We start from the raw sequence: 13,635 nt of genomic DNA, 5'->3' as shown, positions 1-13,635 counted from the left end.
TCATATCTCTAGATGTTGCCCTAAAATTCTTCTTTCTCTATGGTCTAACAGAGTTGGCTTCTCCATCATCTACTCAATTTTATCATAATCTCATTTTAAAAAAGGATATATAGCTTCTTCTATATTTTTAAGGATTAATTACTGACATGTGAACTTTCTGTTCAAAATATTAAGATACATTTATTCAAATGGTATTTTTTAGTAGTATTGAAATTTAAAAAAAAAAATGTTATTTTTGCCACAAATGACAAAGTTGAGGTTTTTCTTTTCTTGGTTGTAATTTTGCCAAAATTTTACAGCGAAATGAATCCCCTGTAATTCTTATAGAGGCGGACAATCGAAGTAGCCACTGCGCTTCAATGGAAATCGGAGATCGATGCGACGAAGAAATGGGCCTACGAAGAAACCTTCGTCCACTTCTATCGCATCGCCCGAGGTCATTATCGTGATGCAATCGGGCCCAAATTGGTCCCGCGAGTTCAAATTCTCTATCTCCATTTCCCCCATTTCAATCGCTTCAGTACTACTCGCCCAAAATTCCAATAAAAAAATGGAATCAATGATGCGAAGCTCGTGGAATCTTGGCTTATTTCCTTTGGTGGAAATGTAATGGGTTTGACTGGCGTTGGCAGGTATACTTGCTTTTCCACCATCTTCTCCCGTTTCTGTTGTTTCTCTCTCTGGACAACCATTTCCCACCTACTGTTTTCTGTCTCCTCTGTAGAATAATCATTTATTGTCTCTATTATTTGTTTACGTAATCCAATGCAACTCTCACACCGGTGTGAGGCTGCAACTTTTGGCTAGCTTAGAAAATTAATCTTTCTCGAATGTTAAAAGTGCCCATCTCTCTTCTGTCTTCCCTGGGTTTTTTTTTGTTTTTTTCATTTTGTGATAGCTGAATGACCATTTCAGCAATTATTTAGGGTTTCCCGGTTACTCTTCTGTGATGGGTTGTTGTGGTGCTTCTCTTTCTTGCAGGCTTGGCTTTAGCTGCTGATTTTTATGGTTTTCTTCTTCCAATTTATCACTACCCTTCAGATGTTTGCCTTTCTTTGAATCGAAATTTTGGTGCTTGTGTAAGCTTTTATCACTTGGGAGTTCAAGAGTCACTCATTCAGTCCTCTTCAAGTAGGTTTCTTTGGGTATATCTGAGTTTGTTTTTGCCAATTTAAGTGTTCTGGGAAGATTTGGGAGTCTTCGATCTTTTTCCCCAGAATTCATGTTTTACGCTCCATGTGTGGTTTCTTTCTGATTACTTGATATATTAATAGGTATATTATTCCTTCAGAATTCCCTCGTCCTAGAACCAGTTGAATTTCTTCACTTCAAGCCTTATCTCTTAAGAACCCTTATTTTCTGCTAAAAGTTGAGCGAGTTTTTTTGTTTCCCCTTCACAAGAACTGGTTATTATCTTTCTTTGTAAGTTATGCTTCCAGACTTTCATCCTTGAATGTATTTGATTCTGATAGCTTCCTGTCTTCGTAGCCTTATTTTCTATGTCACTGGCCTGTTGCCTTCCCGTTGCTGAAGGTGTATACTGTTTAGCATGTGCTCGATGGATGTGGTTGAAGTTTCTCTATAATGCTGGCCATGAAAGTGAGAACTGGAGCCTATCGACGACCGAGGAATTTGAACCTATTCCTCGCTATTGTCGATTAATTCTATCTGTCTATGAAGATGATCTCCGGAACCCACTCTGGGCTCCTCCAGGTGGTTATGGAATTAATCCTGATTGGTTAGTACTAAAAAAGGATTATGAAGAGACTCTAGGTCGAGTTTCCCCATATATGATTTACCTTGATCATGATCATGCTGATGTAGTCCTGGGAGTCAGAGGACTTAATTTGGCAAAAGAAAGTGATTATGCAGTTTTGCTAGATAACAAACTTGGGCAGACAAAGTTTTGTGGTGGGTATGTACACAATGGTCTTTTGAAGGCGGCTATATGGATTTTTGATGCAGAGTGTGACGTTTTAAGGGAATTGGTTGAAAAGAATCCAGGTTATACCTTGACATTTATTGGGCATTCCCTAGGGGCTGGAGTGGTGGCATTATTGACCATAATTGCTCTGCAGAAACAGGATAGATTGGGGAACATTCAGAGGAAGAGGATCAGATGCTTTGCTATTGCTCCTCCTCGGTGTATGTCACTAAATTTGGCAGTGAGATATGCAGACGTTATCAACTCTGTAGTACTCCAGGTAGGTCATCAAATATAGCTGCAAAGAAGCTTGTTTCTCCAATGATTATAATTTATAGGTTTGAGTTCTTTGAGGCATTATATTAAGTAAAATTTGATTTTTTTTAATTTTTTATTATTATTTTTTTTGCGGGCTGCATATTAGATTGAAGTAAATAAGGCAGATTTTCAGTTTCATGCTAAAACTTAAAAGAAAAGAAGAAGAAGAAGGAATAATCGATGGATTTTGTGGTTAAATTCAGTCAGAGACGATCTTGGATATGTTTTACTTAAGGGATTCCCTCTGTGTACTGTGTACTCTGTAACCCATCATATTTAAAGCTTTTCATGATAGTGAAAATGTACTGAATAGTTCATCGTTTTAATTAATAGAAACGTTTCAATATTGGAATACTTTCTGAAACTAAGCATCATATGTCAAATCATGTCTTTAATATTAAAATCAACTAATGGGATAGCATCTACCTTCTATGATATTCTCAGAGAAGCAAAGCTCAATGTTTGAAATTTCAGGAATATGGGCTGAAGATGCTTTTCTATGTAATTAAATGAAATTCTAAAACAAGCAGCGGATTTCATATGCTTGATGGTTAAGTTTGCTTGTTGCGTATTACTTCTGCACCATGCAGATATTACGTAGTTTGGTAGACTATTTTTTAAACCCAATTTTATTTTCTTGAAAGCAATATTTCTCCATTTGTTCTTTACTCTCGACATTAATTAATAATTTTCAATGTGCATTGTTGTGATGGACCAGGATGATTTCTTACCTCGAACAACAACAGCTTTGGAAGATGTATTCAAGTCAATTGTCTGGTAAAACTACAATCTTGTTAGCACTGCTTTGAAATTTGTAAAAAAATTATGGACCTATCACACGTAATGTTTGGACAAGCCTGAAAAATACTAATTATAAAAGAACTCAAGGAAAAAATTGATTCTCCAATATTGGACTTTCTGAGGAAGCTCTAGGTTGGAATTTGTTGTTATGACTGCTTCCATGCTAGTGAATTAATCATTCACTTGTTATGGTTTTGATTTCTTACATCATTGATCATAATGATTTGTTATCCTTATCTGAACAGCCTGCCATGTTTGTTATGCCTGATGTGCTTGAAGGATACATGCACTATGGAGGAGAAAATGCTTAAAGATCCAAGACGGCTTTATGCTCCAGGTCGTCTCTATCACATTGTTGAGCGAAAGCCCTTTAGGTATGAAAAGCATTATTTAAGTTCAAGTAGTAAAAAATTGGTTCAGTTAGGGGTGGGTTCCTCACTTGGTGATGTGATGATGCATTATTTACTAGATAGAAAACTCTTAGTTTCAGCTTAAAATGGAACCTAGAAGGGGTGCACTGCACATGCTATCACTTTTTTAAGTCCATATTCTTTCCTTAAGCAACTTCAGTGAATGGCCTCAGCAAAGCCGAAATCAACTACTATGAACTGAAACCTATACATATTTTTCTTTTGTACATCTTGTCCCTTGTGGCCATTCACTGTTAATTTCATTGAGCTGCATTTTCTAATGTGGTCTGCATTGAGTTTGCCTACAGATGATGAAAGGCTATCTTAGGCATGTTCATCCAGGGAAATCTTCAGATAAACCTAACATTATTTGGTCTAGTGCCATGCTTGCTATTGCTTAGACGCGACTAGAAAGAAATTGGTGAATGTTTGAAGACAGATGCTTGACATACTTGATTTGATGGATTCTATTATATTTACAGTCTTAATGTGGTATTCTTTGTCCAAATCATTTAACTGAAGAGCTTGTTCATAGATTGATAGATCTAAACCTTTAAGAGAATATTTAATCTTCCCTTTTGTACTCCTTGGATAAAGAAATTGTACGATGGACCTTGCAGGCTAGATTAGGTTTTCATTGTTGGTGCCTTTGGTGATCAATGTCTAATCCAGCAGCCCAAAATTAGCTTAGAGTGCCTGAAATCAACCTTCACTTTTAATTACGATGAGTCCCTCAAGCCTGTGCTTTTAGTTATGTATGCTCACTTGTTCACGTGGTCTCCAATTTCTCACCCTTTTTTTGGGGGGTTCCTGCTACAAAATTTTGTTGTTTTATGCTTTTTCCCTTCTGGTACTACTTGTTCTTTTACCTGATTGTCAGTAGGTTTCCCCTGGCATCGTGAAGCTATAACCATTTGGTACAATGCTATTAGTTTCTTTTGTTAGGAGATTTTTTGGGAAAAATAAAAACAGTAGGATTTTCACGAGGATCGGGATCATCTGTTGAGGCCTTGCTCTTTTAGCTCCGACTGCTTGTTAAGGTTCCTGGATGCATTTGGAGTTTGTTGGTGTTTTCATAAAATTTGTATTCAGAATATCATTCAACTATTGTGTGAACACTTTTTAGAAGTTGGTAGGACTTTCTAATAAAGTCATTAGTTCTGCGGCCAACAGTAATATGTCACCAGTCAACCTGCTTTCATGACTCGTGAGAGTACTCTTTCCATTCAGAGCTTCGGCCAGTTGAGCTGGGCTACTTCCTGAATGAAACTAATAAAGTATAAAGGTAAGAACCTTTAATAAATAATATAAATTGAGTACGTCGGTATGGAGTATATAGACTAGGCTAAGGGTCCGACTTGCTAAAAAGAGGTGTGTGTGGCCAGGCTTCCTTCTTTAGTACTGCCTGCTCCTTTCTTCATTTAGGTGCTACTTAGCCCTATAAAGAATGAAGTACGACACCCGACATTAACACTGGAGATAAGGCTGTTGTTGCTGGAAGCCTTATGGAAACAACTTCCCTTTGAGTGGAAGAAACAGATCCTCCAGTTCGTTTTACTTACGATAGAAAGACAACAAGGGGATCGGGGATCTCGAATGTTGTTATTGTTTTCCTTGTAAACATGACATTCTCCATTGCAGGTTAGGAAGATTTCCTCCAGTTGTGAAGACAGCAGTGCCTGTAGATAAGAGGTTTGAGCATTTAGTCCTTTCTTGCAATGCTACTGCAGACCATGCCATCATCTGGATAGAGAGAGAATCTCAGAAGGCCCTTGATGTAAGTTCCCAACTTCTCTCTCTCTCTCTTTGTTCCATTAAATGATAAATTCTTACTAGGAAATCTTTACAAGTTTGAAGTGCAACTGCTCAAAGTTCCAAACAGGCCCTCAACGTATTAATCGATATTCTCGAGTTCTCAGTGTCAATTATGAACCATTGGACAAATAGCAAAGGACTTGGAGGGAATGAGTTCAAACCATAGTGACCATCTACCTAGGATTTAATATCTTACGAGTTACCTTGTCAACCAAATGTATAGTAGGGTCAGGTGGTTGGCTCGTGATTAGTCGAGGTGCGCGCAAGTTGGCCCAGACACACGAATTTAAAAAAAAAATTATGAACCATTGGACACTAACGCCTCACTTAGGTCTAAATAATGGTAGATTTGATAGTACGTAAACGGGCACGAACTTGATGTTGAACAATTTTTTCTAATGATTCATATTAGTTTTGGCAATGGGGCATTGCATAAACTGAATTGGTTTGAAGAAAAGTTTGTGTTCTTTCCCCTCCCCAGATCATGATGGAGAATGATAAAGCCATGGAGATCCCTGTGCAGCAGCGGATGGAACGCCAGGCTTCGATACAGCGAGAACACGGTGAAGAGTACAAGGCAGCCCTCGAGCGCGCTGCTGCATTGGAAATCCCCGACGAGAACTTACCACTCTCATACGGAACGTTCAGTGAATTAGAAGAAGGTGAGAATTCTAGCCAATCGATAAGAGATTCATTGGTAGCATCATCCGCGAAACAAAGGGAAAGTTGGGATGAATTCATAAATCGTTTTTTTGACGAGGATCAGTCTGGTCAAATGGTGTTGAAGAAATCATAAGCCTTTGTGAATTTCTCAGGAGGAAATAGCAACTGCAAGAAGCATTGGTTTAAGTTTTTAACTGTACAAAGAACAGAGAGATTTAGTTTTTTTTTCTTTTTGCCCCTTCATTTTGTTGCTTTGCTTCATCTGGTAAGCATAAGCCATAGCCTAGAAAATGACCTTGGGGTTGAATTGGTTTTTATTTTATTACTATCATTTATTTATTTATTTTATAAGATATAGTGAATAAGATTTTACATTCATAAATATAAAATTTTGAGATTATTCTTGAATGTATTTGATGTTATCTATAAAAATAGACTCGTTTGTTAGCCAATTTATCTTTTAAATGGTCAAATTAACAGAATATTTCTTTCATTTTTCAAAATAAATCTTGGAAGGCCTTGAATTTGTAATCATCCAATTGATGAGTACACCAATGTTGATATCTAAGCATTCCAAAAATTAATTTGAATTTGAATTTATTTACTCTATTTCCAAAAAGGAAAGTAGAATTGGAAAGTATGTTTAATTTTTAAAAAATAGGAAACTATAAACATAAGAGCATCACAACTTAAATAAATAAATTTTTTTAATATTTTAATTAAAAATATCATTAGTACAATTTTTAGTTAATATATTTATAATTAGCTAGAAATAAAAAATAATATTCTAACCATCATTAATTATCTGATTATTATTCCAATTCCAAGCAGTTTAATAAATAACATGAATAAATTTTAAATTTGGATTCCGTAAGATTTATAGTAAATAACATTTTATTATGATTGATTTTCATTTCAATTCGTAAACCAAGCCTCGAGAAGAAATTGGAGGGAATTTGAGTCCAAATATTCCTTTTCAAAGCCTAAACTGAAGGGATTCAAAAGACAGTTTGGTGGTTGGGCCAAATTGCCATCAATTGTAAAAGGGTGATTTCAATATTAATAATGCCATAGAATAATAATACCTTTTACAACTGCTGTTTAATCATATCGTTGCAACAGCTACATCTAATTTGACAATAAATATGGACTCAATATCTCGAATTTTCCATTTGAAAACTAATAAATATTAATTACCCTCATCTGCAACTGTATTGACAACTCCCAATATTTGTGGAGAGAGATGAATTATACATCTTCTTTCTGTTCTGGCTATACCAGTAGATCGTGTACTGCTTCTCCTGCATTGGGCAGTTACAAATTTGTCAATGGGAGAAGAAGATTTACAGATGAAGAATGACAATTGACAACTATTAGTGAAAGGATATGGTTCCAGAGAGAGAAGTTGCGGTCGAGAGCTTTACCGTGCATTCTCTTGACAAATCGTTCGAATTCCATGAAGTTTTGTCTTTCCAAAAGAACTGGACTGAGCCTGTGATAGATAAAGGATGACATATATCTCCCATCTGGGTCGGCCAGGGGCTTGGCGTTATCCAATATCTTGTTATAACCTACTCTGTCGAGGAAAGGAAGAGCGTTCTCACTTACAACTTCTACACCGACGTCCCATGCAGCATTCGTCACCTGGATTGTCAGAGCGATTTGGTAAGCAGAGAAAGTGTAGGGCTTCCCCCAGTATGCATATGGGCAGAAAAAATAGAGATTATAAGTGATATTGAAACATATCAGTATAGAACTTCATTCTTACTTGCCAGACTAACGCCTCAGGATCAGACAGCGCATTTGCAAAGTCTTCGTGCTGGTCTAACATGTGGAATCCAGCAGAAGTGAAGTTCAAAGCAGCAGAATGCTTTTTCAGCATTGCCATAATTGCAGCATAGCCATCACGATTGCAAGGGTTATAGAACCCGGCAGTCAATTCAGCTGCATGACTCGCTGTCTTGTACCACCAGTGAATACCTGAGAACTGCTCAGCAATTAAACTACAGCAGGTGGCACGAATCAAGCAATACTAGTTATTAAGCCAATGAGTTCGCAGCAACAGAAAAGTTCAAACTTCAGAACGGGTTCAACGTTCAAATGGAAAGTTCACAAAAGAATGTAGCAAAGATGATTCAAAAGTCAATTTTGCTACTAAAATATATAATGCAAGTTAGCAAAATTCAGGCTAAAGAAATTCAAATAAACGTGTATTCTCTGTAAATAACAGAAGCTCTTTTACCTTGGCAACAATGCGGGTTCCTTCAAAAGCCAACTTTGCCAGATAAAGTACCCGATCACCGTGACCAACTAAAACTTGGGAGTACCAATTAAGGAAGAATCTGCCATAGTAGCCATCATAATCACCTCCATCACAAAAGAAACCTGTTTCATGTGGCCTCGAGCTATAGGAACCTGCATTATCTGGCCCTCTAGCCCAGAAGGAGTGTCCCCTTGCTTCTGCTGCTTTCCTCAAATTTTTCAACAAATACTGATCATAACACTGAAACGAGGAAACTTTTAGAATCAGATTAATAAACAAAAGATTTGGGAGGCAGATGAGATATTATTTACAACAAAACGTAGGTAGAGTTGGGGGGGGAAAAAGACTGCAGCTTGTTTTTTTTTTAATTTTTTTTATAACTGAAAGTCAGAGCTTTGCTCCCTTAGGCCTGTCCCAAGGCCCGGACCTAGGAGACATCAAGAGTTTTTGGTATTAAGCTTACTGGAAGATTCAAACTTGAGACCTTTAAACCTGTATGCCCAAAAGACCCCAAGCCCTTACCAACCGGACTATCCCTTGGGGACAAGACTACAGCTTGTTATTACATCTAAAATGATTAGGGAGGTCATGCTCAATTCCCAGAGTAAAAAGACAATCCTTTGTTATTTGGTTTTGATGGAAATGGTGGAGTCAACAGACAAAAATCGTTCCAAACAGTAATTTTAAGGTTTGAGAAAGCATTAACACAATCCAGAAAATTGCAAAAAGAAGTTCCAATTGCAAGAAAATCTCATACTGAAACATGGTGCAGCATAGTACCTGGAATTCACCAATGCCAGGACATCTCCAGCCATGCTTAACAGGACAGGATGGAAATCTAAGCTCCCCACATGGTCCCAAACCGACTCCAATTGTTGTGATGACACCATCTTCGAAGAATTCATTAAATTTGACACGAAAGCTTCTCATGTAGTCAAAGTAAACCTATATGCATTTACCCAATGAAAGAAGATCAGCATCCTGAAAATTTCAGCTCCAGGTAGCAAGGGAAATTCCAAACTATAAAGTCTTTAGTTGGTTGTTTGGTTGTTGATTGTTGGTTGTATGATAAAGATATACTCCTGAAGTAAGACATGTTTCCTAAATATGGCTCCACTTTACGGTAATGAATCTGGCTGGAATTAAGCATCCCATAAAACAGGCTTGTTTCTCTAATTTCAATTATGCTCAAGTTTAATTCATTTCTTTACAATTAAAAATGACCTCAGCATAATCTTTATATATGTTACCTCAAGACCTGTCCGGCCTCTTAACACTCGCTCTTTATCAACTCCCCACGAGAGACATTCAGGATTGCGTCTTCCCTCTCTATCAGTAAAGAATATGTCGGGATTACTCCGACCAATTTCGGCAACCCAGTGGGGTAGTGGAATACAAACTTCATCACCAACATTGCCTCCACATTCATGAAAAGACAGCACAACCTGAATCGTAGAACCAGACATGAATTTTCAATTAACAAAAAGTTTTAGAATGTAATTCAAAAAACTACATCAAACTACTCAAATAGTAGGGGGAACTAAGATTTAATAAGTTAGTAGAGTTTCACGTTAAGAAGAAAACCAAGCACAACTAATAAAACCTCAACAGGAATTTTAATCAACCTCCTAACGATTGGCTGAAACAGATATTCAACACATCCAAAAAGTCAGCATTACTCAAAATTTTGCAAGTTAAAACATTTAAAACCCTAAACTAATAATTATATCAAGTGGGTGTAAATTTTAGAGGAAATATTAGATTAACGAAATATTAGAGGAAAATTTTGAAATCAAGTGGATGGTGGCGATTTTCATCCACGAGTAGAGAAAAATAGAAGAAGAGAAGATAAAAATCTGCCTAAGAAAGCCACTACCACCCACTTAATTTTAGCATTTCCTACTAATATTTTGTTAATCTTGCATTTAAAGAAGTCTACATGCATGTAAGAATTCTGAATTAACGGTTTTTCAAATGGAACGATAACGGAAGGTGTAAATTGATTTGCTTATGAAAGTTTAGACTTCAGAGTCATAATTGATACAATTATTAGTTTAGGGTTTTAATTGGTTAAACCTATTAGGTGTATAAATTGATTCCCCCCCGCCCCCTTGTTTTTCTATTGAAATGAATACTATAAGGTGAGGATTAAGAAAGATATGTGAATGAAATATCGCCAGTCCTTAGCATTAGGAGACAACAAAACAATCATGTCATTCTACAGGAGAGAAAAAAATGAGCAGTACGAGACAATAGCTTCACCTGTAATTTGAGCTTCAATTCATGCACCATCTGAAAAAGTCTCCTGTAGCCATTCCAATTATATTCCTGTGGAGAATGAGCTTCAACTATCCCCCACCAACAATCAACCATGACACCATCAACATTAACTGATTTCAGCAGCCTTAGCTGCTTAAGCAACCCGTCTGGATCAACTAGCTCGCACTTCATATTAATGACACCAAACTATCACCAGAAAAAGGTTACGTAGTACCTCCAAAATATAATGTATAAGCAACCAAGGATCTCCACCAATGACCCCTTATCAACACCAAAAGATGCTTTCTCACAGAAGACTGAATCATAGCGTACTTGTGGGGAACAGAATTTCAAAGTACTCAAAATAGATTTACCAAATCCAACTTAATCAGTAAGAAATAAAGGACACTTACAGGTAGCATCACATAAACTGGAACATAAGCACTCCCAGCAAAATCACGTTCGGGTAATTTTAGTGTTGCGTCAACCATCTACAATGAACAAATACAATATAATTTTCAATATATAGCGAAAGAATTATTTTCATTGTTAATGAAATATATGAACATTAATCAGGCTGGCACTTGCAATAAGGAGCTAAAAGTACCGATCACTGTTTTCAAACGCTTTGAGTAGCTTAATATGTGATGTGATTTTTGGTACTTGAGTTCAATAAGGCATTTGAATTACATATGAACTAAGTGAGGAATAAGCATATCCACGAGATCAATCAGTGTCCCTCACAGAAAGAGAAGGAATAACAAGATCAAACCCGGAGATGGGCATTGACACATACGAAATCCGAAGAATCAATTTGATTACCTGCATTCCATCTACAGCATCAACTGAACTATTGATAAGGGGATGACCAACTGACTGTTCTCCAGCATCTCCCATCAGGGATGAATTTTGACATCTAGCATTTGAGGATGCATCATAAGGTGGTGAATTAGGCATAAAAACGCCTTTCATTCGACAGGAGTTGTATTCTGCCAAGCTCCTAAAGCCACAAGTGACTCCCCCCCTTATGGATGTTGGTGGAGTTTGTTGAGACACCATATGGGAAGAAGATGAAGTTGGTGCAGTAGAGCCTCCTCCAGCAGGTTTAATGGCCTGAAAAAATTGAAGAGAAATGTTCCCATTTGGGTATTTCCTGAAATCTGTTAGAGGCAACTTCAAGGATTGACTGACACAAGTACACAACCTACTTAGATACCTTCATAAACTATAATTGAAATAATGGAAAGGTTCATTCCATAGGAGAGACATATAGTTAAAGCACACATTTCACCATTGAACCCGACAATGCTTCATGAAAGAAATTTCATTTAATTATATTCAAGATGAGGATGGCTACCTCGAGCAACAAGTACCTGAGATCTTGAAGGAAACGTGGTTCCATCTGGAAGAACTACCCAGCCAGCTTCCGTAGCCAGAGCTGCAATCACATCATTGATATCTGCCCTAACTCTAAGATTGTAATTACCATGTCGTCGAAGACCTGCCAAGATCCTAGCAGTGATTGCCCTTCGGTGCCGCTCTCTTAACTTCGTCCTCTCTTTCTCTTCTAGTGGTCTACACCGACGGCCACCCCCGGGGGTGCCCACTTGTTCTTGTACAAGGTGCTGTTCAAAGCGGTTATTGTTGCTACCACTTGACACCATTCCTCCATCATCCCCTACCATTAATGAAGTACGAATCTGCCTCTCCCCATCATCTTCTTCGTCATCCTCCTCTTTAACATCCATCTCCACGTCCTCGTCATCGTCTTCCTCGCTCGTACCGATCATCTTTTGCATCTCTGTTGCCATAATCACTTTTTCTCTCAATTATATACTCCAAGTCGTAATGATTTATGATTGACTATTATACTGCAAATCCACTACTCTTCAATCTGGCTACAGTTCATGGCCAGATAACGCGTTCCATATGGTACCATGAACTTCTTTGCAAAGCTGGGAGGAAAAAGTACTCTGCAACAAAATGACACTTGCTGTTAACTGTCACACATAAGGTAAAACTGTTGACAAAAGGGATTCAATAGTTCAAAACAATTCTGGAGTTAGAAGATCCCAAACTTTCAGCCAGTCCATAAAAATTCAACATAAGTTCATCTTTAATAAACAAGCAACTCGTTCAATTTTCTTGGAACGTTGAAATTGTAACTTTTCATCCAAGAAGATATAATTTGAAAAGAGTTTGACGTCCATCCTATTCTCCAAAAACAACGTAAAAAGTTCACTTCAGAGAACACGGATTTTGAGTACGTGGGAGTGTGTTTCATAGCTCAAAAGAAACTTACACTTCCGCGGAAAATTTTATGGAAAAAGATTTTCCAGAGACAGAAAAGAAAATTTCAGTCCCTCAAATACGCCACGTTTCATTTCCTTTACCAGCACTACCAGCAGAAAGCAACAACCTCCGTCTCCAAAGCCTCAAACCAACTGATTTCTTCAAAAACTTCACGTCAGAATCTCAGTACCAAATTCCACAAGAACAACTATTTAAAAAAATTAAAAAAGAAAAAAAGAAAAATCCGTCTCAATACCTAAATCCTCAAAAATTTCGCGCTGAGAAGAAGTGACCTTCCCGGCGAATGTAGAGGAACTCCGGTATCGTTTCGCCGTCGATTAGGCAGGCTCCGGCCGGAGAAGAATCAAGGAACATGCGTCCGGGAATTCACCGGCGACTCACTGGTCCGGCGAGAGAGGAGAGAGAGAGAGAGAGAGAGATTCTCAAGCGTGCGAGCATGCGAGGGGAGGGTTTCGCACGCGCGCGTGTGAGCATTTGGAAATTTGGCACGAATCAGGCGTGTAAAGAGAGTATAAGCGAGTGGAAACGGGTGGGGCCCGTTTTCCCGTGTGGGTCACACGTGCTTCGTGAGATTGGGCTCGGACACGGGATTTTGATGTCCTCCCCCGCTTCACACTTTCACAAATCACGTGATCTTCTTTTTCTCTAAATTTGTATATTTTAATTAAAGTTAAATATATGTTTTCGGTCCTTAATTTTTGGATATTTTTTAATTTTTACAAAATTTCAATTTAATTTTTCATATTTTAATATTTTAAAACTATACTATTTTTTTGCTGGTGAGTGCTAAAATTGAGTAAAAATAAATTTATATGGACAATAGTATTAAATATCCGTCAACATGTCAACATTTTCATAAATTCATGAGT

General features: G+C 37.5%; 2 protein-coding genes across 7 annotated transcripts; one reads left to right on the top strand and one right to left on the bottom strand.

Moving 5' to 3' along the window:
• The first annotated feature begins 384 nt into the window (after positions 1-384).
• LOC111023079 (uncharacterized) lies at positions 385-6,339 on the top strand. Of its 2 annotated transcripts, none has more exons than XM_022300422.2 (6): positions 385-632; positions 1,489-2,204; positions 2,961-3,019; positions 3,289-3,417; positions 5,095-5,230; positions 5,750-6,339. In XM_022300422.2, exons 2-6 carry the CDS (start codon positions 1,500-1,502, stop codon positions 6,062-6,064), a joined length of 1,344 nt encoding a protein of 447 aa, XP_022156114.1. In that variant the 5' UTR covers positions 385-632; positions 1,489-1,499; the 3' UTR covers positions 6,065-6,339. The 2 variants fall into 2 exon arrangements, with proteins under 2 accessions (XP_022156114.1, XP_022156113.1); XM_022300421.2 differs by having other exon boundaries at positions 386-632; positions 982-2,204.
• A 629-nt stretch (positions 6,340-6,968) lies between these two features.
• On the bottom strand, positions 6,969-13,282 carry LOC111023090 (beta-amylase 7). Of its 5 annotated transcripts, none has more exons than XM_022300434.2 (12): positions 13,002-13,282; positions 12,756-12,913; positions 11,827-12,426; positions 11,276-11,566; positions 10,867-10,944; positions 10,457-10,660; positions 9,445-9,639; positions 8,975-9,139; positions 8,174-8,434; positions 7,700-7,918; positions 7,356-7,575; positions 6,969-7,232 (listed from the first exon to the last, which is right to left on the bottom strand). In XM_022300434.2, exons 3-12 carry the CDS (start codon positions 12,262-12,264, stop codon positions 7,204-7,206), a joined length of 2,100 nt encoding a protein of 699 aa, XP_022156126.1. In that variant the 5' UTR covers positions 12,265-12,426; positions 12,756-12,913; positions 13,002-13,282; the 3' UTR covers positions 6,969-7,203. The 5 variants fall into 5 exon arrangements, with proteins under 5 accessions (XP_022156126.1, XP_022156127.1, XP_022156125.1 ...); XM_022300435.2 differs by having other exon boundaries at positions 12,756-12,904; XM_022300433.2 differs by having other exon boundaries at positions 12,756-12,897.
• Between the last annotated feature and the right edge of the window lie 353 nt (positions 13,283-13,635).

Source organism: Momordica charantia (genome assembly GCF_013281855.1).
Source record: "Momordica charantia cultivar OHB3-1 chromosome 7 unlocalized genomic scaffold, Mcharantia_2.0 BLBB01000007.1, whole genome shotgun sequence".
Lineage (NCBI taxonomy): Eukaryota > Viridiplantae > Streptophyta > Magnoliopsida > Cucurbitales > Cucurbitaceae > Momordica > Momordica charantia.
This window is presented reverse-complemented; position numbering and strand designations above follow the sequence as displayed.